Here is a 23,828-nt window from a genome sequence, read left to right as displayed (position 1 = left end):
ACATGGTGAAACCCTGTCTCTACTAAAATACAAAAAATTAGCCAGGTGTGGTGGCACGTACCTGTAATCCCAGCTACTCAGGAGGCTGAGGCAGGAGCATTGCTTGAACCCAGGAGGCAGAGGTTGCAGTGAGTCGAGATTGTGTCATTGCACTCCAACCTGGGCAACAGAGCAAGCCTCCTTCTCAAAAAAAAGAGAGAGAGAGAGAGACGAAACCACAGAGACCAGGGTTTGAGTGTCTCCAACAAGCAAGCCAAGTGAAGAATTTCTAGAAAGTAGAGTGACAAGCAATTAAAATATAGGAGTGTTGTCTTTTGAGGATGAGCTGTCTGGATTTTGGAGGTGGGTCAGCTGTCTTCTGTGAATTCCTGAACACTGAACAGGCCCAAGGGTCAGAGCCGAGCTTGAGGGGGTGGGGCTGGGGAGAGATGGGCTGAAGATAGAGGGATTACTTGAAAGTCAGTGTTCAAGACAATTCTAAGTTGGCACCCCCTGACAAACATCTCTCCTACCAAAATGGTGACCCTGTAGCCAGTGCTTACTCTAAGAGGTGTTCTCTTGAAGAAACTTCAAGACTTCTGTTATAGATGCTGGTTTACATTAGATAGTACAGGTGTATGGAGTGGTAAGGAAGTTGGGACTGCTCCTCCAACCCCCACCACTCATTCTGAAGGAAGACTGCCAGTCTGAATGCCCTGCCTTCCCCTCCAGAAATTCTAACTCAAGAATGCACAGTGGCAAATATTGCCCTTGATACTGTGGAAAGAAGCTGTCACTGGGTTTTTCTTTCTCAAATATGATAAATTATCAAAGATTACTGAGGAATTGGAAAGAATTAGTGGCATGAAAAAGAGAGACCAAAATGGAAAATTGATGTAGAAAAGGGAAGTCAGTATTTATTTCTCTTTAGAATAAGAAATACACACACACAGTCACACACACACAGATATATGAACACACACACACATGCACACACACACACACACACACACACACACAAAGGCATTCATCATTCAGGTCTTAAGCTCAGCTGTTTAGAAGCAGATAATGCCACAGTTTTTTCTATGGCTGAGTCAGGGTCTTAGTCTTTTTGGGTTGCTATAAAAAATATCATAAATTGTGTAACTTACAAACAACAGAGATTTATTTCTCGTAGTTCTGGAGGCTGGAAAGTCCAAAACCAAGGTGGTGGCAGATTCATTGTCCCATGAGGGCCCACTTTTCGGCTCATTGGTGGCCCCTTCTTGCTGTGTCCTCACCTGGCTCTCTCTGGGGTGTAAGGGCACTAATCCCACTCATGACAGGTCCACCCTCATGACCTCATCACCTCCCACAGGCCCCACCTCCTAACACCATCACATTGGGTGTTAGCTTTCAACATAAGAACTGGGGGGCGAGGAGAGCACAAACATTTAGACCCTAGTAGTCAGTTCGCTTGTTGTTATTCACATGACCAAAAACAGTCCCCTTCCCCCAACTTGGAAGCTTTTCTCAGATATGTAATATTTACTGTATGTAGTCAAAACAAATTGACTTTCTGTACTAGAAAGCATCACTAACATCACTAGGGTACCATACCAGTTGGTGGTTTAACAGTATATTCTCTGGATAATGACAACATTTGAAAAAGGAGATGGGGCCGGGCGCGGTGGCTCAAGCCTGTAATCCCAGCACTTTGGGAGGCCGAGACGGGCGGATCACGAGGTCAGGAGATCGAGACCATCCTGGCTAACACGGTGAAACCCCGTCTCTACTAAAAATACAAAAAACTAGCCGGGCGAGGTGGCGGGCGCCTGTAGTCCCAGCTACTCGGGAGGCTGAGGCAGGAGAATGGCGTAAACCCGGGAGGCGGAGCTTGCAGTGAGCTGAGATCCGGCCACTGCACTCCAGCCTGGGCGACAGAGCGAGACTCTGTCTGAAAAAAAAAAAAAAAAAAAAAGAAAAAGGAGATGGGAGAATTTTAGCTATAGATTGGTTTCATCAGTTTTGTATTCAATTAGAAAATTAATGTTTTAATGAATACAACTGCTATTCAAATGATCATTATATGTACATAACCCAATACATAATTGAACTTTAAAATCTAAGTGCACACACACATATTAAAACTTTTGAGAGGAAAAGAATCAAAGGAAAATTTTAATTCTCCTTAGAACTGTTTATTACACAACAGACTTCCTCTCTTCTCCAACTCTTTTTATATGTGCTGAATATTATGTTGAATAAAATAATAAAAATTAATAAAATATTGATATAGGGAGGTTATAAAATGTAAGTACAGAGAATTACCGATCTGTGAGGCCGTTTGTCATTTCCTTCCTTTAAATGATGCTGAGAGTTAGGGTGTCTTTTTCTTCTGGAGTTATGACAGAGGTCACTCTGTGAGTGTTGGTGAAAGATACAAAGCAGTAGAAAAATGATATGGGGAGAGTACATTTTAAATTTGCATTTTAGAAGCTAAATGTCTGATTGTTTAAAGGGAATTTGTGCAGCCTACCTATGACGTATCTTACACAATCTGAGGAAAAAGGCCTCTGTTTAGGGTGTTGAGATGTAAAACATCTTAGTTTACATGTTTTTCAAAATATTTGAACCCATTTACAAAGATAACTGCATGTTTAATCCTATTCTTGCCTGTTAAGCTTATTCTTGTTCATACTTGAAAAGTTCATCTGTACCCCGTTGATGGGCAGAAGCCACATAATCAGAAATGAACAGTTAGCTTAGTTCCCACAGCAGTCAGCACTATGGAAAGCAGAATGGAGACTTCTGGGCTCCCTGAAGCTTCAGCCCACAGGTCTGGCCTGCTTTGCATCTTGATGTAACAACAACAACAACAAAAGTAGATTGGGAGCGCCTTGTTCTGGATTTTTTCCATGGAAATATTCATCATGATCCATAATAATGAGGTCTGGAAGCCAGACTCCAGATGCACTGTTGGAAAATTGCTCTGATGGGGTATTGAAACGCAGCTGTTGAGAAATAAAATGCCACTCACTGGTAAGGAAGAATATCTGTGTGAATATGGCCATTAAAACTCTGGTAAGTGACTCGTTAATAAAGTACCAAGTCATAGATTGCCCTGCATCTGTAGTTCATCAGGACAATCAGAAGTTTGTGGTGATGAAGACTCTGGGTCCACTCCTCCCAGTAACTACCAAAAGCTACTCCCAGGGACGGGAAGTAGTTTGAAACAAATCTTAAATACAAGGCTTCTCTCAGGTAAAAATTAACCTTCACAGATTAAATTTCTTTACATGCTTATGTCAAAAGACTTCTGTTATAAGTCTGAAGTCAAATCATGTTGCTCTTCTGTACAAAGATACTACAAATTCCAAATTTTGATCACTCCATAATTTCCTATTCTACCTGGTCTCAGCTGAGAAGGGTTTAGGGTACCTGGGTAGAGTCTTTCTAGGGGTCTTTTCCGTATCTTCAGTCAGGACTGTCTCTCACTCGAAGGGTATGGTTACAGTAGTTCTTTATAGCAAGAGTTCACAAGACACACATGGTTGTCACAGCACTGACCCCACCCTCCTCAGACATCACACTTGATCCAGCCCAGAGACCTGCAGAAGGAAAGGGAAAAGGCAGAGGCAGGAAATGTCCTGCCATCTATGCCTGGCCACAACCTGTGACCTCCCAGGGACTTCCCAGCAGGAGGCATGCTAGGATCGTGCCCCTAGGTGTAGCATGCTAGGGGCAAAAAGCAGCCTCTACTTTTAAAGATACCTGCAAACTTCCGACACTAAAACCTCATCTAAGAAGAGGTTCCTTCCTTCCCTCACTTTCAGGAATTGATATTTCTGGGGATATTCTGAAGCTCCAGCCTTAAAGGGTCTGTTGAGGACCAAACCTTGACACATGCTCCTCAAGATGGAGCCATCTAGCCCCACATCTACTAGTTTGACCCCTAGCCATCCAGAGCTTGGATGCTTCTTGGAGACACCTGGAGAATGTTTGAGCTGTTCCATGCCCTGGGCCCCTCCCCTGAGGTCCTGGTCTGGAGTGCACCCACAGCATTGTTCCTCTTTAAAAAGTCTCCCAGACAAATGCCATGCATGTTCTTTCAGGGTTGAGAGGCCCTGAGCTATCCTTACATATGTGTGTATTGTGGCAATGCAGGGAACCTAGATACTTGCCTCTGCAGAATCACCCAAGAAACACCATAATCATAGCAAAAATGTTCCAGCCCACCCATGTCTAAAAAATCCACCCTGACCCAGACATGGTGGTCAGTCCCCTGTAGTCCCAGCTACGGGAGAGACTGAAGTGTGAGAATCACTTGAGCTCAGGAGTTTGAGACCAGCTTGGACAACGTAGTGAGAAGCCTGTTTTCCTAACAGTTTGGGAATAAATGCTTGTGGTTAAAAAGAAAGTACAGGAACAAGGGGCAACAATGTACTGTCTTAAAAAAAGTCCACCCTGAAAATGGAAAGATGCTCTTTCCCCACTAGAAGTGACTCTTGCCCCAGCTATCCTGCTCATTAAGGCCTTTGAAGTCCCCCTGGTGTGGGGCCTGGCCAACTGTAGCTAAGATCAGTTGCTCTGCAGCAGCTGATAGAATGGTCACAGTTGTCATGGCCAGCACATCTTGTGCTTGCAGAGCCCAGGCTCATGAGCACCTGCATTGCTAGTGTCTAGCTATACTCTTGACCTGTGCCTTTCTTGAGGCCACTTGTGTTTGCCTAACAAAGCAGGGGTGCTGGGCACAGTGGATCACACTCATAATCCTAGCACTGAGGCAGGAGAGACCATGGCATTGATGGTCTGTCTCCGGGACTCCTAGTGACCAGGTATGTATTCATAGCTAGACAAATATGTCCTAGCTTCTCAAAGGGTGGTCCGTGGACCAGCAGCGCCAGCATTGCCTGAGAACTTGCTGGAAATGAAGAACCTCAGGCCCTTCCTCAAACCCATTGAGCCAGAACCTGCATTCCAATTAGGGCATTGATATGCATGTGGCATTTTGAAAAACACCAGAATACATGGCTAGTAAATTTGGTGCTACTTCCTATTTCCCGTGAGATAGGAAACCCAAAACAGATATTGGTTACACGTGTCAAACCATCCCTGTGTACTTCGTATGTTTCACTATTACCAATACTAGCTTAGCCATAGGTTCCTACTGGTTCTTCATTAAGTTGGAGCCGTGCATGAGGGGTGGGGTATTACATTCCATCCATTTCACTAGAGAGGAAGAACAACCGTCCACTGAAAGTAAAAACGCAAAGCTTGATACAGGACGTCACATTACTCATTATACTCCGTTACCACTATCATTATGTTCCAGATGCCTGCCTGTCGCAAAAAGAACTGAACAAAAGAAGCCTGTTTCCCTAACCGTTTGGGAATAAATGCTTGTGGTTAAAAAGAAAGTTCAGGAACAAAGGGCATATACTTTTATAGGGATGAGATCACATGGACATGCTTACCATGATGTCCTGGGCAGTGATTTTGGCTTTTAAATTATTTTTGCTGGAAAGGATTTGAGTCCCAACAGTTGATAGTGTTCATTTTGTAAAAGGTGTGATGAGGTTTAATCATGACAATAAATTGTATTGGAAAACTTCATCAGGAAAGTCACAGGAACAAATTCTGTGTTTTGTACGCTGCCAGAGACTGCATAGTATTCAAGCTATTAGTGATAGCAGCAAAGCTGTACTAAGTTAGTACAATATAAGAAAATCTAGCATTTATGAAATATGATGAAGAGAATTTTTTTCTTTCCAAAAACAGATTTATAATAGGATCATTTTATATTATCGGATGGCCTGTTACACTGAAATTATTTGTTTCAGTGCAATTTTATCTTCGAAATCATGTGAATTAATAATGCTCCTTCCAAACCTAAGTCTGAAATACGGCTCTTAACCTATATGAGAAATGTGTCCTTATATCTTTACATTGATAACAACATGATATAAGATGTCAAATGAATTACAACAAATTAGTGATCATTTGCAAATGAAATTCAGTTGATAGGCTTGATTCAGAATACATAGGGAAATATTTTGGGGTCCTTGAAATAGCAGGTTTAATTTTTGAATTAACATAGGAGTAGGAAGGATATTTTGGAGTTTTGGGTCAAAAGCAAAAATCAAGAATAAAATAAGTCAGTCTCAGTAAACAGAGTTCAGAAGGAAGAATGTGAATGTGCCCAGTTCCTCATGGATACTCCCGAAGTAGCATTTGAGGCACACCTTTCTTGATGTGCCTTCTTTGAGATAAGTTTTATCATGATGAGGTATTCCTCAGATCTAAGATGTAATATTTGCACACCTCTCAACAATTTACCTAGTACACATTTCTGAGATAATGTTAACCAAAGTTAAGTTAATTTTTGTATATCTCAAAGTGTTTATATGCTGATACCACTTTTTCCCCCTGAAGTTTTATGATAACAGGTATCAAGCCAAACATTTTAAGAGGTTCAAAGTCCAGAAAAGAGCTATTTCAAAGCCATCAACTATCACAGAGTACAGGCTGACTACACTACCTGCAAAGCCATGTTGCCTAGCGATGCTGACCTGTCATCATGGGCCATACCCCTAAAATCAGGGTGTCCACAAAGGAACAACAGCAGTGTAGATTTCCAAGGGAAAAACTGGCGTCTAGTCCAGGCCCCACCCTTCTCTATAGAAGTTCCCTTTTGCCCTTCAAAGTTGTAGTTTCATTAATAATTAGCAACGCATTAACTGATTACACAATTTTTAAAACCTCAATTTTGCTTTGGACTTCTCTTCATATCATCAGAAATTTACTTTTTTTCTCCGTACAACAGCACTTTATCTCATAATGAAAGAACTGTTCACAAACACATTAAGCCTGCTCGCTCTGGCCATGTGAATACTATGTCGTTTAGATCCTTCTTTTTCTCCCTCCATCTCTTTGCAAATGAGCATTTGAAACTGAGTGCTAAATTTGAAGAGACCAGTTAAATGGCAGTATGTCCTTATAAACTATATTGATACTGCAAAATGAAAACATGCAAAAATATATTTCTTTGTAAAGGCAGGTGAATTTGCATTAAATTAGAGAGTCACAAATGATAGAGTATATAAATAAAATAATATGAATTCCAATTAAAAAAAAACAGCATGGACCTGTTTTATTAATGTCGTAAAGTAATTGGCATCACCTGTATTAAGTGGAATTGTTTGAATAAAGCAACAAATGATAAATGGAAGGTGTAACACATTAGATGCTTATTTTTTGAAAATAAATATGCCCATCTCTTCTTTTTCTCCTTTATTTGGGACAGGATGGCTGATGGTGTGATCCCTGCATTAGAACCAGGAGGCTTGGGGGTGCCCATTAAAATGTACATTGATGCATCCCCACGTGGCTGACCTAATCGGAATCTCTTGGGGGTTGTATTCAGAAGTCAGCATCTTCAGCAAGTTTTGTAGACGATTCTTTGAGGAATAAACTAAGATTTGAGAATTAATCCTATTCTAAGGAATGAAAATTGAAATGCCAAAAAAAAAAAAAAAAAAACCCAAGTAATTGGAGCTGAATTTTCAGCTATGCAGTTCTCCCAAGGTTGTGTGATCTCCCATTGAATGCTGCAAATCCTTCTGATAAAAATGTGTTTGCCATGAAATTTCAAAATTTTGAAATTTTGAGTTAAAAAAATCATTTTGTTCGTACAAGCAATTGTAGTATGTACTCATAAAAATTTCATATACTTACTGGTGTTTCTTTTAAAGTCAATATTGTTTCAGTACACATAAAATCACTTCTCTGTATATTCTGAAATCCTGGAGGGACGCTTCGTGTCTGCTGCTGGTTCCCTCTGCCTGAGAACCATACAGCTCTTTCTCTAGTGAGGCTCATTCTCTTACTGTCTGCAGCTCTCTGCTAAAATGTCAGATGCTCAGAAAGAACTTTCTTGATCCCCCATCCAAGCACCACAACCTCCTGACACTTTGTCTGTCTTCTCACTGCCCTGCCTCATTTTTCTTCAACACCTTTACCTCCATCCTCCTGCATGTAATAACTTATTTTCAAAGCCAGGGACCTTGTCTGTCTTGAGCACTAGGACATCCTCAACTCCTGGAGGTTCCCAGGCACTCGGGGAATGTGTTGAATGAATATATACATCCATAGGGATTAACTAGTACTTATAAATGATAGATGTAAAATCTAGTACATGGAAATTTAGTTGCAAATCATTGCAAAAATAATAAATACATTGTTTTGTTGGCCAAATGAAAACAGAGCCTTGTTGACCCAAGGAAAACATGGTGTGAAACAGGAACAGGCAAGACACAAGGCTGTGAGCCATATGTAGCCCTTTTCAGCTGTGCAATTTCTGGGCAATTTCTGTGCCCATTAAATTAATTATTTTCTGTGTCAAGAACCCCCTGAGATCTGTCACTGGCTTCCTACTGAATTAGCAGGTGTTTGTTATTTTCAATTTGGAGATTTAATTATGCCCTCTTCCTTTCTAAAAAGGATGCCACCTTTTTGTGGTCATTTCGGTGTTTTCTTTCCTTAGGAACTTCATTCATTCCTGCATTATTTTTAAAATAATCCATTAGAAAGCACACATATTTTTAAGAAAAGATAAAACTATAACATTCACATTTTGCAATAATGCTTCACGAAATTATCTGAAAAATGACTGTTATTTAGATTATTTCAAATTGAAATCTTCAAGTTGTTTTTGAAATTTGGATAGTTTATGGTAAGAGCTATTCAACTATTTTGTTAAATCAAAAGATATATTTGCATGCATGCGATGACATAATTTATTGATTCAAAGATTCAGTGGCTTGAGGACACCTATTTTGATGTTGCTTTATCAATTGCACAGCACTTTCACACTTAATCTCTCTCATCTGATCCTCCAACAATACCACTTATATTATTATCTCTGTTTTTACACTTGAGGAAACCAAGGATCAAAGAGTTTGGTGAGTTTCCTGGGTTTATCCAGCTAGTTAGAGACAGATCTGGGACAGAATTCACATATTCTTATTTCGAGTTCTTTGGGCAAAAGTGACACAGGAAACAGCAGTAAAATTACTACTTTAAATACGATTTCTGTTTCCCTCAAGCTGTTGAACACCAACACCCCAAGGCCACCTTTCACGTGTAGAATTTGAGGCTGAGCCATGTTGTCACGATTCCTCATGGTAGTTGTACATGGAAATGAGAACCAAGGAATAAATGTGTCAACATAGAAGCAGGCGATGTCTGAGGTCTTGTGCCCCTTCATTCTCCAGTGGTCCCTTCTGCCCACCTCGCTGAGTCCCTGGAGTCCATACCTCCCTCCCTGCCACAGGACTGAACCCTTTCCTGTCTGCCCCGACACCAACCCCACAGCCAAGTGGTCAGTAGTCATGTAGGTTCTGAGCTGTGTAAGCATCCATTCAGGTCATCCATTCAACACCTGTTGCTGTGGGGAAGAGGAGATGGCTGTGAGGTGCCATGACAGGACATGTAGTATCTTAGACAGCAAATGCCTCAGGCTTAGTCCTAGATCAGCTTGAAAGCCCTTCCCAGTTTTGGGGGGGCTCTCAACCTATAGGAGCAGCAACCACCACAGAATATATGTAGGGAAATTCCAATACCCGTTAGCCCTCCTGCATCATGAAATCTTCCTTAGCCTGTAAGCCGAGTACCCATGTTTCAGCTGTGAGTCTTCAGGCTCACTTTCAGAAATGCATGTATATGAAAAACTGCCAGTGCCTGAGCTTTCTAGGCCCCAATTTTGTCCTGTGAAGAGAAGAAATAGGAAGAGCAAAACCCTATTATAAAATTGAGACATCAATGCTGGATGATGTAGGAATTGTTGCAGTAGTTGATCAAATGCTTTATAGACACAGGTATTATGATTGCATGACATGATGTCTGTCATGGCAGGGGAAACCATCAGGGCAGTTGGTCTGGTCTGTGGTTCTACTTCCCCTTTTCTCTTTGGCTCATCCATGTTTTGGTTGCACTTTGCCATCTTGCAGGGTCTTGGTCAAGGCCAGGTTCCCAGGATTGTTCTCCACCAGCATAATGGGCAAGAACATCTGGCCTTGACATCTGTAACATTTTAGACAAAGTTGAATTTTCTCCAGCATTTTTTCTTGTGATAATAACAGAGTTCCAGTGCCTGGCAAAGACGTAAATTCCCATGAATGACGTTTTGAGTCCAGTGTGATGCTTGAGATTCACTTTCAAGTAGACCATAATGATGAAAGAAAATTGCTACTAAACAAAAGGACATTTTAGTTGAATCAGCAAATATATACACCATCTAATGACATTTTGTAGCAGATTCCCAGAAAACATTGTGTGAGAATTTTTTCCTTGAAATGGCCCCAAATAAAGTAGGCCTTGTTCGTATGCATCTAACATGTTCTTTCTTGAATACGGGTGGTAGAACACATGAATTTCAGCAGTGACATCTTTAACCTTTGTTTCCTTGGCTCTTTTTTTTCCCCTAGTTCTCTGTGTCTCTCTTGCCAATAACTGTGCCCACCCTTGAGCAATCGAAACTTGATCACAGTGGATAAAAAGAAGTGTAAATCATGTTCTTTTTAAAATGCCTTATCTGATTCAGAACTATGCATAATGCTTACATATGTAACTGTATTTTGCACAAGCATTTACACAGGGAAACACTATGGGCTTATAGTTTTACTCAGAGCACTCTAATACGTAAAAAAGTATAGTGTCCTATTCAGATAGTTAATTTGATTATTATATTTGTAATAATATCAGCACATCAAAAGATGGATATCCACATAGATAGACTTTACTTAAAGATTCTTCCTCCTTGCCTAGCTCCCTTGGTCATCAATTTGATTAATGGCACTCATGAAAATTTCTGAATGCCAAATAAATGCATGTAATAAGAAGATTTTTACATATACCCTAAGACCATGTTACCAGTTAAAAGTTCAGCAGATCCTCTCATTGGTCATCATTGGATGTTTTTTGATGCTTAGAATAAAGGAGTAATGATAAAGTAACAACTCTAAATGTACCAATGATGGATAATTTTTATTTATCTCTGCATTTGGATGTGATGACTGTTTTTGTTTTTTTTTTAATTTTTACATTTTTAAATCCTTAGCAATATTTTCAAAACCTTCAGGAATAAGAATTGCCAACAGGAACGCAAAGTATATTGTACTTAAATATATTCCTGGAAAATATAAGCTTGAGATAATATTCAGAGTGATGTTGGCATTTGATAAATCAGATGCAGTGAACCTAATTATGCAAAACAGTTATTTTGAATCTATCATTCATCGGAGCGCTATCTAAATCGGAATTTAATTACCAGCAAAGAGAAAAGTAAGGAACTTGCCTGCCCTGTCCCTTTCTCCTCCTCAGAATACTCAGTGGTTTTTGTTAACACTGAATTCTTAGGGTTCTCACCACTTCTCCAATTATTCAGAAACGCTGTTTTCTGTGTACTTAAAGTAGCCCATGTTAAATATACCAGTAAAACATTTTTCTATTGGCAATTTAAAAAACTACAATGGCTTTTTTCCTCAAATATTCTAGACAAGAATATTACAATTTTGAGTTTATATGTTCCTGCTGAAACAGACCTAACAGCGAGCATTTGAAACTTTGGCTTCGAAGTGCTCCCTGAGGAAGGCAAAATGGAAGGAAAGCTGTGGAGATATGGCCAAGATCGAGGAATCCCAGCACCCTGACATGTTAATCCAGAATGGAGAGGCTGAACTAGGGCTGCTGAAAGACAGTTGCCGGTTAAATCCCAGTGCTCCATGTGGGGATTAGTTGTAGGATGTAGCTGAAGGCTCATTCCCCAAATCAGCCGTTGTCTCCTTTGGTTCCTGTCTGTGTTCTGTATTCAGCATGGAAGACGCCACTTCCCCTTGATGCCCCAAGGCCATCTCATTGCCCCAATGCAAATAATTCCCCTGATGTTTCTGCTCCAGTGGTTCTGACTGTACCTCAGATAAAATATTGGCGCTCAGTCAGCGTCCTCTTTCCTGTCTGTCAAGCCAGCCTCTTCGCCCACCCTAAAGTCTTATTTCCTGATGTACAGAGGCTTCCTTTCTTCCAAGACCTTCTCATGGTTCTCTGGTCCATAGCATTGCCTCACATCAGCACCTCTTCCCATACCATGCAATGAAGTAACACAAATAAGGATTTATAAATACTACAAAGTGATGTGTAGCCGCAATTTATACATTAAACCAGTTAGTGGCAATCATTCCTAACTTTTTCAGAGAGAGGCAGGCTAAATGTAAATGCTTCAACTGAAGAGGGTCAGAGTAAAGGAAAATATAACTTGAAACCTTTTTCTTTAATATCTGCTTCTCTCGGGGATTTAAGCTGTTGTAAGTTCAAACATTTTGGTTTATCCTTTTCCCGGGGAAATACTGCTGATGGGAATAAATTCTAGTTCATTTTTTAGGAACAACATCAAGATGGCTTTGCCATTGTAGCTCATCGTTTAAAATGATTTCTATTGTACGATTTAAGCTGCAAGGACTATGGGCTAATAAGAGATTTTTAGGATTAACTATCTACCTGATTCCTTTAGTGAAGAACCTAGCTACATTCGTTAAGTTTTGAGAAAAATAACATTTCACCGGTCTTGTTCCATGTGGGTTTATCTCAGAAACATCATTTTTAGAATGAGATCATGTTTGGTCGCGAAGCCAGGCAGCTGGGTGATGCCGATAAGCTGATTAGATTGACGTATTGCTGCCATTTCATGTTATTCATTTGATTTCCTGAGAATTTCAACAATTTTGTCCAAAAAATTTGAATATGTCTTTGATTAATCAAGTTCTGTGTGGAGGTTGCCTGAGCCTTGATGCCTCTCTGTTAATTTATTTCAGCTGGGTCTCGAGCCTCATATAGCAGCCAGCATGGGCACCTGGGCCCGGAGCTGCGGGCCCTGCAGTCCCCAGAACACCACATAGATCCCATCTACGAAGACCGCGTCTATCAGAAGCCCCCTATGAGGAGTCTCAGCCAGAGCCAGGGGGACCCTCTGCCGCCAGCACACACCGGCACCTACCGCACGAGCACAGGTGTGTAATCAGGACCCCACTGGGTGGCCTGTCCACAGGGGGTGGGCTCTGCGTGGGAGCTTCAGTAACACTCCCAAATGAAAGGTGTGTGTCTGTGTGTCTACTGGCCCCACAAGCACTGTGACCTGCTTCTGTCAATGTCTGTAATGATAATGGTGGAAACAGAGTATGACTTTAATTCAGGCTACCTTGTTATAATCTGAACGAAAGGAGGCAAATGGCGATTGTAAGCTCATTTTGTCAAAGAGAAAAATTGAAAGAAGCAATACTAATGTTTATCAGATCATTATTCACTTATTTAATGAATATAAGTACCCCGAGGACATAGTCATTCGTAGGACATGAAAGACATATGCTTGATGATGGTAAGAGTTTTTTTTTCATGATATTGTCTACCTATTTGACAAGCTTGGAACAAAAACATATTTGCTAAACATGTAGCATATTTTGAAAGGCAGACAATTTATTTCATACATACTAATAGATTGAATCACAGAATTATTGTGTGAAAGTTGGATGTTGGCAATTGCAAATGGTTCAATCAATTATATAGCTCTCCTAGATTAAATATATATTTTCAATTGAATACAGCCACAGGTCACATGACAAAACACAAGTGTTTTCCAGTATCTGGAGCCATTGGCAACATAATCTGTCAAATGTCATAATTAGATTGCTAGATAACACTTATCTTAACTCTAAAATCGATGTAATTAAAAACAGGTTGAGAATTGCATTTATTATCAAGCTGCACATTGCTAAGTAAACTGGAATGACTGTGTTGCTGGTCTGCAGACAGTACAGCTCTCTCCTTCTTTCCTAATGATATGTCTGAGCGCCAGCAGAGACTGAGGCTGGCAGAGCTGGCTCTCTGCTTCGGAACCTGGCACACAGATCTCTACATCCTCAGACTATTGGAATTTCTAGTGACCGCTAAGTAGAGCATGGCAATTTTCTTAAACTGCATTATGATGCTAAATTACATGCTTTGAAATCAAGGCGAGCCAAGCTGCTTTTATAGTTGATTATTGATATTTACATTACAGTATTTCACTGAATCATAGGGAGAAAGGCACAAAATACTCTTTATTTTATTTTTGACATCATAAATGCCACCCCATATTAATAATACATCTCTTGGATTTGATGGAAAAGAATGCCCATTTATTCTTCTGTCAGATTTTTTTTCACCTTCAGCCTGTTAGATCCACTCCTGCCTGGAGGTGGGTTACTTTAGCATTTAGTTTTGCATGTTATTAAGTGAGGTAATTTTATTTTTATGCACATCTTATAAAAGAAGAAGATAACCACAGTGACATTCAATATCTAATTTGAATAAAAACTGACAACAAAAGAGATTATATTGATTCTCTCTTCCATATTCATATGCTCTTAGAATTATCCCTTATTAATAAACTTCCAGGAACTTAATGAAAAATTAGCTACATAAGAAAAAAGAAAAACCTTAATTCATCTATATCACATTAAACACAGGGAAGATATCCACACTTAAAAAAAAAAATTCTAGTGTGATAGTGTTTTCTCTGAGTCAGCGTCAACGAACAATGACCCATGGACCAGTTGTAGGTCACCATCTGTTTTAGTAGTGCCCATGAGCTAAGAATGATGATTGCATTTTTAAATGGTTGGGGAGGGAAATCAAAAGATGATTAATGTTCTGTAATATGTTAAAATTATATGAAATTCAAACTTCAGTATCCATCAATAAAGTTATTGGGATGCAGCCATACCCATTCATTTATTTATCATCCACGGTGGCTTGGGCCCTGCAGGGGCAGAGTGAAGTGCCTGTGACAGAGACCATATGGTTGGCAAAACCAAGAATATTTGCTATCTGGCCCTTGACAGGAAAAATTTGCTGTCCCCTGCTCCAAGCCATCAATGGAGAGCTATCCAGAATGAACAAGTGTTTTTTTCCTACCGCCTATGAGGAAGGCAATAGTACCATCTAACTGCTTCAAAGGTGAAACCCATTTGCTGGGGGCTTTTCCTGGTAATAGCTGTGGCAGAGATGTGCTACGATTGTGACATTCAGATGTTCAAGACCCCAACCCAGCCTGCACTTTTGAACTTAAGGCAATTTTGAGAAAACATGCTGATTGACATAATACAATGGAAATTTCCAGAAGTGCCTGGATGACCTCTTAGGACCACAAGTGGAGGAGGAGAAGCTCCTCTCTCCAGCTCCTAAGCATAAAGCCACAAACTCTCTCTTCCCTGCATCCACCAAGGTTACCCCTGTGTCTGTACCTGATTCATATAATTTCATGTCTTCACATTTTCACAGCCACAGAAACTGTATCACAACCTGAATGTATGAGACGGTGCCTTTAATATGTGTATATGTCTTTTTATTTGGATATTAAAGACATCATATATATTAAATTCTGTCTAGTATAACACCCATAAAAATGGAGATTACAAAGAAGTAAAGATTAAATATAGTTATCCAGTAGCCATAAAAAAACATTCTAAGTTTGCTTTCCAAGTATCTTTGTGGGGGTCATCTGTGTTGTACATACCCCCACCCTGGAGACCACTGATACAGACCTCTAAGAGGCTTGCAGGCCTAAAGCAGATACCCTAATTCCTTCAAAGAAGAGGACAGGTTCTTATGAGGCCTACCAGACTTAAAATGTTCATGTCCTCTGGCTCTTAGCTCAGATGGGTGGCTGAGGGGACTGGAGCAACTGGTCTTATCTTTCTGCCCTTAAGAATAGACCACCAGCTGGAGGTCTTTCAGCACAATTCATAAAGCATTTCCAGATGATACTGCAAGAGAAGTGGGGCAGGAAGATCGAAGGCCAGTTGCTTCCCTTCAAGGGGTCAACACTTGGGAATGAAGAAAAGTAGACATGCCTCAACAATTAGGGAATTATTAGATGGTGTCATAGAAACAAGCATGCAAGGCTGGACAAACAATGGCAAGATGAAGAAGAAAGGGCTGGAGGAGAGATGGAAAAAGATGGTGGTAGGTGGAGCCTAAAAGGAGAAGCTAACTGAGAAATCCCCTTTGGTGGGGACACATGTAGCTTGTAAGTGCTTCCGGGGAGTGTGCCAAATGCTTTGGGTATTTTACCAACCCCCAGAACAGTCCTTGGAAGGAGATGCTGTTACGATGCTCAACGCTTGCTTTTTGGATCAGAAAACCAAGGCACAGAGATGTTGAGTAATACGCCAAGGTCACACAGGTTGTGTGGAACCAGCCTTTAAACCTTCATAGAGGCTGGGCATAGTGGCTCACACCTATCATTTGAACACTTTAGGACGCCTAGATGAGAGAATTGCTTGAGCCTAGGAGTTCAAGACCAGACTGGGCAACATAGTCAGACCCCATCTCTATTAAAAATAAACAAATAGGCCAGGTGCAGTAGCTCCCACTTGTCATCCCAGCACTTTAGGAGGCCAAGGCGGGTGGATCACTTGAGGTCAGGAGTTTGAGATCAGCTTGGCCAACATGGTGAAACCCCGTCTCTACTAAAAATACAAAAATTAGCCAGGCATGATGGCAGGCACCAGTAATCCCAGCTACTCAGGATGCTGAGGCAGGAGAATCGCTTGAAGCCGGGAGGTGGAGGTTGCAGTGGGCCAAGATCACGCCACTGCACTCCAGCCTGGGCAACAAGAGCAAAACTCCATCTAAATAAATAAATAAATAAACAAACATTCATACTTAGGCAGTCTTACCCTAGATCCGGGGCTTCGTTGACTGCATTTGTAAAAATCATCATTTAAAAACAAAATAGATAGACATTTATTTTCATCTGTGGAGCTTAATGGTCTTCTATATCTTGTTAAATAATATCTGTTGAAGATACTCTGTGTGCTAGATATACTGGCAGATTCAAAGAGGTTTAAAATCTACTCCTTGTCCTTAAGCATGTTCAATTTTGTTTCAGATAAAGACATAAACATCTGAAAAATTAACCAATATTGGAAGGTAATATACAGGCTACGTGCTATTTCGAAAAAACCCGAAGACATTGAAATGAGAGATTGAGTTGCCCCTCACTCTTCTGCTCATGTCCCCGCTAAAGTGGCCTTCCTCTCATTTATGGGTAGCAAGTGGGGGCATGGAAAGGTATGGATGTGAATGGAATCACACCAAGGGAAAGTATGAGTGTGATCACTCCTCATTCAGTGCTACAGCTGTCCTCTCTACCGGCTCCGGTTCATGGGCGTGACTCTGGCTCTGGTGGCCAATCTACTTTTTCTGCCCTGCTCTGCCCCATGCTGACCTCACCCCTGGGCTTTCCTTACTCAAAACACCACTAAGGTTATCCTGAGTAAGAGACCATTCTAGGGCTGAGAGATAGGCAGGGAGATGACTGCACAGAGAAGACCAGAAAAAAACTTCAGACATTCAAGATAAGACATGTTAGATCCCTTAACTTTCCCACCAAAGGGGATTTCTTAATTAGCTTTTCCCCTAAGATTTCACCTACCGCCATCTTTTCCCATCTCTCCTCTAGACCTTCCTTCTTCATCTCTCCTTTCTTCTTAGCTGTCATAAGTAATCCATCCACGCCTGTTACTTTATTATGAAGACGAATTTAAATCTTGGGTAGCAGCTCAGATGAGGATTACTGTCTACCTTTTCATAGTCAAACAGGTCCTCCAGGCTTTCCTAACCCAAAAAGCTACGTAGCCATAATGTTAGAGACCTCCTAAGCATGAATATAGGAACATCTATGTAATGTTCAAGGAGCAGGGTGCCCAAGTCCTACTCCACACCTCTCCTGTACTCCCGGCTTGTGGATGGTGACAGAAACAAATTTCACTATTGACACAGGACATAAATAGGATTTCATGAAGCTGAACAGGCATGCCATCACCCAAGGCTGTGTTAGAGAACATGGTCTAAAGGGGGTCCCCATCCTCCCGCCCCAGACCTAACTCTGCTAGCCATTGCAAGATAAGAGCCAAAGACCTTTGTCCCTCACCTAGGTCCAGCAGAAGGATGTGGGCTCTGGGAACAGCACTGCCTGCATCCCTGGTCCCAGGCTTGGAATAGGGAGGCAGATATAAAGTGCTTTGAACAGGGAGGCAGATAGAAAGTACAGCAGGGCCCACCTGCCCGAGGACTCCAAGAGGGAGACAGAGCCAGCGTGGTAGCTCCAGAGATCTGGCAGCCTAGGAAAAGGTGAAAGGGTCACTTTGTACCACAGAGTGGTCCCTGGTTCACAGAGCTCCCGGAGAGTACCCGTCACCAGACATGACAGCCACATCTTTCTTGCAGGACCATTCACAGGGGGAGGCGGTAGTATAACAGAGAGGAAGGCCACCAGTGTCCTTTCCCTAGATGAGGAAGCAGAATTGTGTGAACTGCAGCAGAAATGACAGACTTACTTTTACATGACCATCCCCCCAATATTTGGGCATGTATGTCCTGCATGATGAAAATGTAAAGAGGCACAAGTTTAACTAAGGCGTCTATTTAGATAAAATATACATTTCATCTGAGATGAGGCTTGTTAAAACCAGAGCTTATAAAATAAGGAGTACAGTGAAACAAGGAATGTGTGGGCCTCATGAATTTCCTTGTGGTAAAGTCTATTAAGCAGAAATAAATAACATGAATTTTTATTTCAAACTCAAACATATGAATGACTGTCAAATTAGGAGTTATTTGATCAACACAAACACTTGACTCTGACAACCCCTTAAACGCATTTTTATAAACCAGTGAAAATGGCCAGCGTCTGCTGTGATGATAGTCAGATGGATTTTCTTTTGGATAAATGCTATTTGAAGTGAGTGTTGAAAACAAGCTTTCTGTGATGTATGTGTCAGCTTATAATAAAGAAAGAATTATCGTAGATATGTTGCAAGGAGCAAACCTGCTAAATATCTTCATGAACATGACAAGTACTGCAACATAAAAGGAAAAAAGAATGTGGTGAAAATAGTTACAGAAGTGGAGAAAATAGTCTTTAAAAAAAACTGAATCCTCTGCAAGAAGAGCCCAGTGTCTAATGAAGTGATAGAGGGATTACATAGGACCTGCATGTTCATAAAATCGTATTACTGTTATTCATTGTGATATAAATAATAGTCCTAGTATCAAAAATATTTTAATTAAAATTATTTGAGTTCACAAATACGTGAATTATCAGTAGTTTATTACTTATTAAGTGCTGTTACTTAAAATTTTTAAATCAAGTGCTCCTTATTGGAGCAAGTCGAATAAGATACTCCATAACCTATTAGTTAAAATTTTCACTTTTTTTAGGCTAAAAAATTAAGGTCCTAGTCAGAAATTTTAAATCAACCCAACGATAAATGTCATCTTAGAATGAAAGAGAAATTTCAGATGCTTACCTGTGTGGATTCACTTAAATAGGTGTAAATAAGAAGTCTAATTGTTTAGTTGAAGGAAGACAGAGCGTTTGATGGGAGAACAGTTTATTGGTAAAATTCAAAAATATCGTAACTGTCGTCCCTTTGTACAGATAGATCATGAAACCATGTTCATTAATGTCACGTCAGCTAGGGATACACATACTGAAAATTACAAAGCTGGCCTTGACCTGGATGATGCACCCCAATTACTGGAAGATGTGTCACCTCATACGTGGAATTATGTCATTAAGCATAGCAATGTTGAAAAGAATAGAAGCAAAGTATTAGATTTCAACTGCACATTGAATGGGGCTTCATATAATATAATACCAAAAGCTGGAACTTAAGAATAATTAAGACATTACCAGAAGACACAGCACTATGGAACCATAATTACACATTAGCAGATTCTGCCCTCAACACCAGACATGCTCTATCAGTTAAAATTATAATAGAAAAAGCTCTCAAATTTTAAAAATTACTCATTTAATTTTTTAATTGACACATTGTAATGACACATGTACATGTTCATGGGATACAATTGGATGTTTTGATACATATGTATGCTGTATACTGAGGATCCAGTCAGGGTAGTGTGTGTATCCATCACCTCACGTGTTTGTCGTGTCTTTGTGATGAGAACATTCAAAAGCCTCCCCTCTAGCTATTTGGTAATACACAATATTTTACTGTTAACTATAGTCACCCTACTATGCAATAGAAGCACCAGAATTCACTTTTCCTGTCTCATCGTAACTTTGTACCCATTGGCCATTCTCTCCCCTGTTCATCCTCCTGCCCTCCCCAGTCTCTGGTAACCACTATTCTATTCTCTGCTTCTCTGATATCAGCTTCTTTTTTAGATTCCATGTTTGAGTGAGATCATGTGATATTTCTCTTTCTGTGCCTGGATTAGTTTACTTAGCATGATGTCCTCCAGGCCCATCCATGTTATCACAAATGACAGGATTTCATTTTTCTTAAATGGCTGAATAGCATTCTGTTTTGTATATGTGTTACATTTTATTTATCCATTCACCCACTGTTGGACACTTAGTTTGATTCCATATCTTGGTTATTGTAAATAGTGCTACAATAAACATGTGAGTGTGCAGGTATCTCTTTAACATGCTAATTTAATTTTCTTTGGGTATATACCTAGGAGTGAGATTGCTGGATCACATGGTAACTCTATTTTTAATTTTTTGAGGAACCAACATATTGTTTTCCATAGTGGCTGAACTAGTTTATAATGCCATGAGCAGTATATAAGTGCACCCTTTTCTCCACATCCTTGCCAACACTTTCCTTTTTCTTTTTGGCAGTAGCCATTCTAACTGGAGTGAGGTAGTTTTTGTGGTTTTGATTCACATTCCCCTGATAACTAGTTATGTTTAGCCTTTTTTTATATACCTGTTGGTCATTTGTATGTCTTGTATTGAGAAATGTCAAGTAAGGTCTTTTGCACATTTTAAAATCAGGTTATTTAGGGTTTTTGTTTTGTTTTGTTTTGCTATTGAGTTGTTGCAGTTTCTGATACATTCTGGATGTTCACCACCTGTCAGATGTATCATTTTTAAATATCGTTTCCCATTCTATAGATTGTCTGCTCAGTCTATTAATATTAATAGCTTGCTTATTAATATTAATATTACTTGTGCATTTGAGGTCTTATTTTAAAAATTCTTGCCTAGCCCAATGTTGTGAAGCATTTTACCTATGTTTTCTTCAAGTTGTTCCAAAGTTTCTGGTTTTACATTTAAGTCTTTAATCCATTTTGAGACGATTTTTGTATATGCTGAGAATTAGGGGTCTAGTCTCATTCCTCTGCATGTGGATATCAATTTTCTCAACACTGTCTATTGAAAAGATCATCTTTTCCCCAATGTAAGTTTTTGGTACCTTTGTTGAAAATAAGTTGGCTGTAGGTGCATGAATTTATTTCTGAACTCTCTAGTCTGTTCCATTAGTCTAGTGTCTGTTTTTCTGCTAGTGCTGTGCTGTTTTGGTTACTCTAGCTTTGTCATATATTTTGAAGTGACATAGTGTGATGCCTTCAGTTTTGTTCTGTTTACTCAAGATTGCTTTGGCTATTAAGAGCCTTTTTTGTTGTTTTGTTTTCATACAAATCTTAGTATAGGTTTTCTATTTCTATGAAGAATATCTTTGGTATTTTGGTAGGGATTATAGTAAATCTGTAGATCACTTTGGGTAGTATGGCCATTTTAACAATATTAATTATCATAACCCATGAACATGAGATATATTTTCATTTATTTGTGTCCTCTTCTATTTCTTTAATTGAAGATTGATAGTTTTCAGTGTAAAGACCTTTTATCTCCCTAGTTAAGTTTATTTCTACCTATCTAATTTTTTGTAGCTATTAATATTATACATAAAATTATTTTCTTGATTTTTCAGCTAGTACATTTCTGTACAGATAGTGTATAGAAGTGCTACAGATTTTTGTGTGTTGATTTGGTGTCCTGCCATATTATTGAATTCATTTATTAATTCTAACAGGCTTCGTTTTATGTGTGGAGTCTTTAGGGCTGCCCATTTATGTGATCATGCCATCTGCAAACAGAGACAATTTGACTTTCTCCTTTAGAGTTTGAATGCTTTTGTTTTTGTTTCTTGCCTAATCACTCTGACTAGGACGTCCAGTACTGTGTTGAATAGAAGTGGTGAAAGTGGGCATCCTTGTCTTGTTCCCGACCTTAGAGTAAAAGCTATTAGCTTTCCTTTTGTTCAGTATGATATTAGCTGTGGAGTTGTGGGTTTGTCGTGTACGGCTTTTATTGTGTTGTGGTACATACTTCCTATACCTAATTTGTTGGGAGTTTTTTTGTTTTATCTTGCAGGGATGTTGAATTTTACCAAATTCATTGCAGAATCTATTGAAATGATTATATGGTTTTCATCCTTGATTCTATTAATGTGATATATCACATTTATTTATTTCCATGTGTTAAATCATTCTTCCATCCATGGGATGAATCCTATTTGATCATAGTGAATGATCTTTTTAATGTGCTGTTGCATTTCTAGTATCTTGTTGAGAATTTTGATATCTATGTTCATCGAGGATGTGGGCCGCTTTCTTTTGTTGTTGTGTTCTTGTCCAGTTTTGCTGGCCTAGTAAAGTGAATTTGGAAGTGTTCCTTCTTTAATTTTGTGGACTAGTTTGAGGAGAATTGGTATTAATTCTTTAGACATTTGGTAGAAATCAGCAGCAAAATCCTGGGCTTTTTTTTTTTTTTTTTTTTTTTGATAGGAGACTTTTTATTACTGATTCGATTTTATCACTAATTATTGGTCTGTTAAGATTTTCTCTGTCTTCCTAATTTAATCCAGGTAGGTTGTATGTGTCTAGGCATTTATCTGTTTCTTCTGTTATCAAATCTGTTGGCATGTAATTGTTCCCAATCATCTCTTACGGTTTTGTCTCTTTTTTGCCTCTGATTTTATTTAATTAAGTCTTCTCTCTTTTGTTCTTAGTCTTGCTGAAGATTTATTGATTTGTGTATTTTTTTGAAAAAGCAAACTTTTCATTTTGTTGATCTTTGGAATTGGTGTTTAGTCTCTGTGTTGTTTATTTCTGTTCTTACCTTTATTGTTTTCTTCTTTCTTCCAATTTTGAGTTTAGGTTGTTTTTGTTTTTCCAGTTCCTTGACGTACACCGTTAGGTTGTTTATTAGAAATCATTCTTCTTTTTGGATATGGGTGTTTATTGCTATAAACTCCTTCTTATAACTGCTTTTGTTGTGTTCCATAGGTTTTGGTAGGATGTGTTTCCATCCTCATTTGTCACAAGGAAATTTTTAATTTGCCCTTTAATTTCATTAAATTGTTGATTGATTGGTTCAGGAGCATGTTAATTTCCATATACTTGTAAAGTTTCCTAAGTTTTTCTTGTTGATTTCTAATTCAATAGTGTTTTTGTCAGAAAAGATACTTGATGTTGACTCTGTCTTCTTAAATTTGTTAAGACTTGTTTGTGGCCACATATGATCTGTCCTGGCGAATATTCCATGTGCACTTGAGAAGAATGTGTATTCTGAAGCTGTTGGATGGAATGTTCTATAAATGTCTGTTAGGTACCTTTGGTCTGGAGTGTAGTTTAAGTCTGATGTTTCCTTACTGATTTCTCTCTGGATAATTTGTCCATACTTGAAAGTGGGGTTGAAGTTCCCTACTGTTCATGTATTATAGTCTCTCTCTTCCTTTAGGTCTAATAATAATTTTCTTTATTCTAAAATGTATTTTTATGACTGTTCTTGGAAATTTTCTCAGAAATGTTGCAAGTGTATAGACAAATGAATAGATCAAGATCAGCATGGAATACACTTGACATGGAAATGCTTATTTTTACAAAATAAAAAGGGTCACAGCACCTGTGGTTTTAAATCCACCAGATTCCAAGCTATATCCCTAATTTAA

At 39.4% G+C, this 23,828-nt stretch overlaps 1 protein-coding gene across 7 annotated transcripts in view; it reads left to right on the top strand.

Moving 5' to 3' along the window:
* CTNND2 (catenin delta 2) overlaps positions 1-23,828 on the top strand; it is a 928,994-nt gene that overhangs the window by 529,419 nt on the left and 375,747 nt on the right. For all 7 annotated transcript variants that reach the window (XM_025387612.1, XM_025387608.1, XM_025387606.1 and 4 more), the window contains one exon: positions 12,828-13,022. In XM_025387612.1, the coding sequence (XP_025243397.1) occupies positions 12,950-13,022 (73 nt within the window). In that variant the 5' untranslated portion in view covers positions 12,828-12,949. The remainder of the gene's footprint in view (positions 1-12,827; positions 13,023-23,828) is intronic.

This window comes from Theropithecus gelada, chromosome 6 (genome assembly GCF_003255815.1).
Source record: "Theropithecus gelada isolate Dixy chromosome 6, Tgel_1.0, whole genome shotgun sequence".
NCBI classification, from domain to species: domain Eukaryota; kingdom Metazoa; phylum Chordata; class Mammalia; order Primates; family Cercopithecidae; genus Theropithecus; species Theropithecus gelada.
The sequence above is the reverse complement of the archived record's forward strand: the minus strand, read 5'-3'. Positions and strand labels throughout refer to the sequence as shown.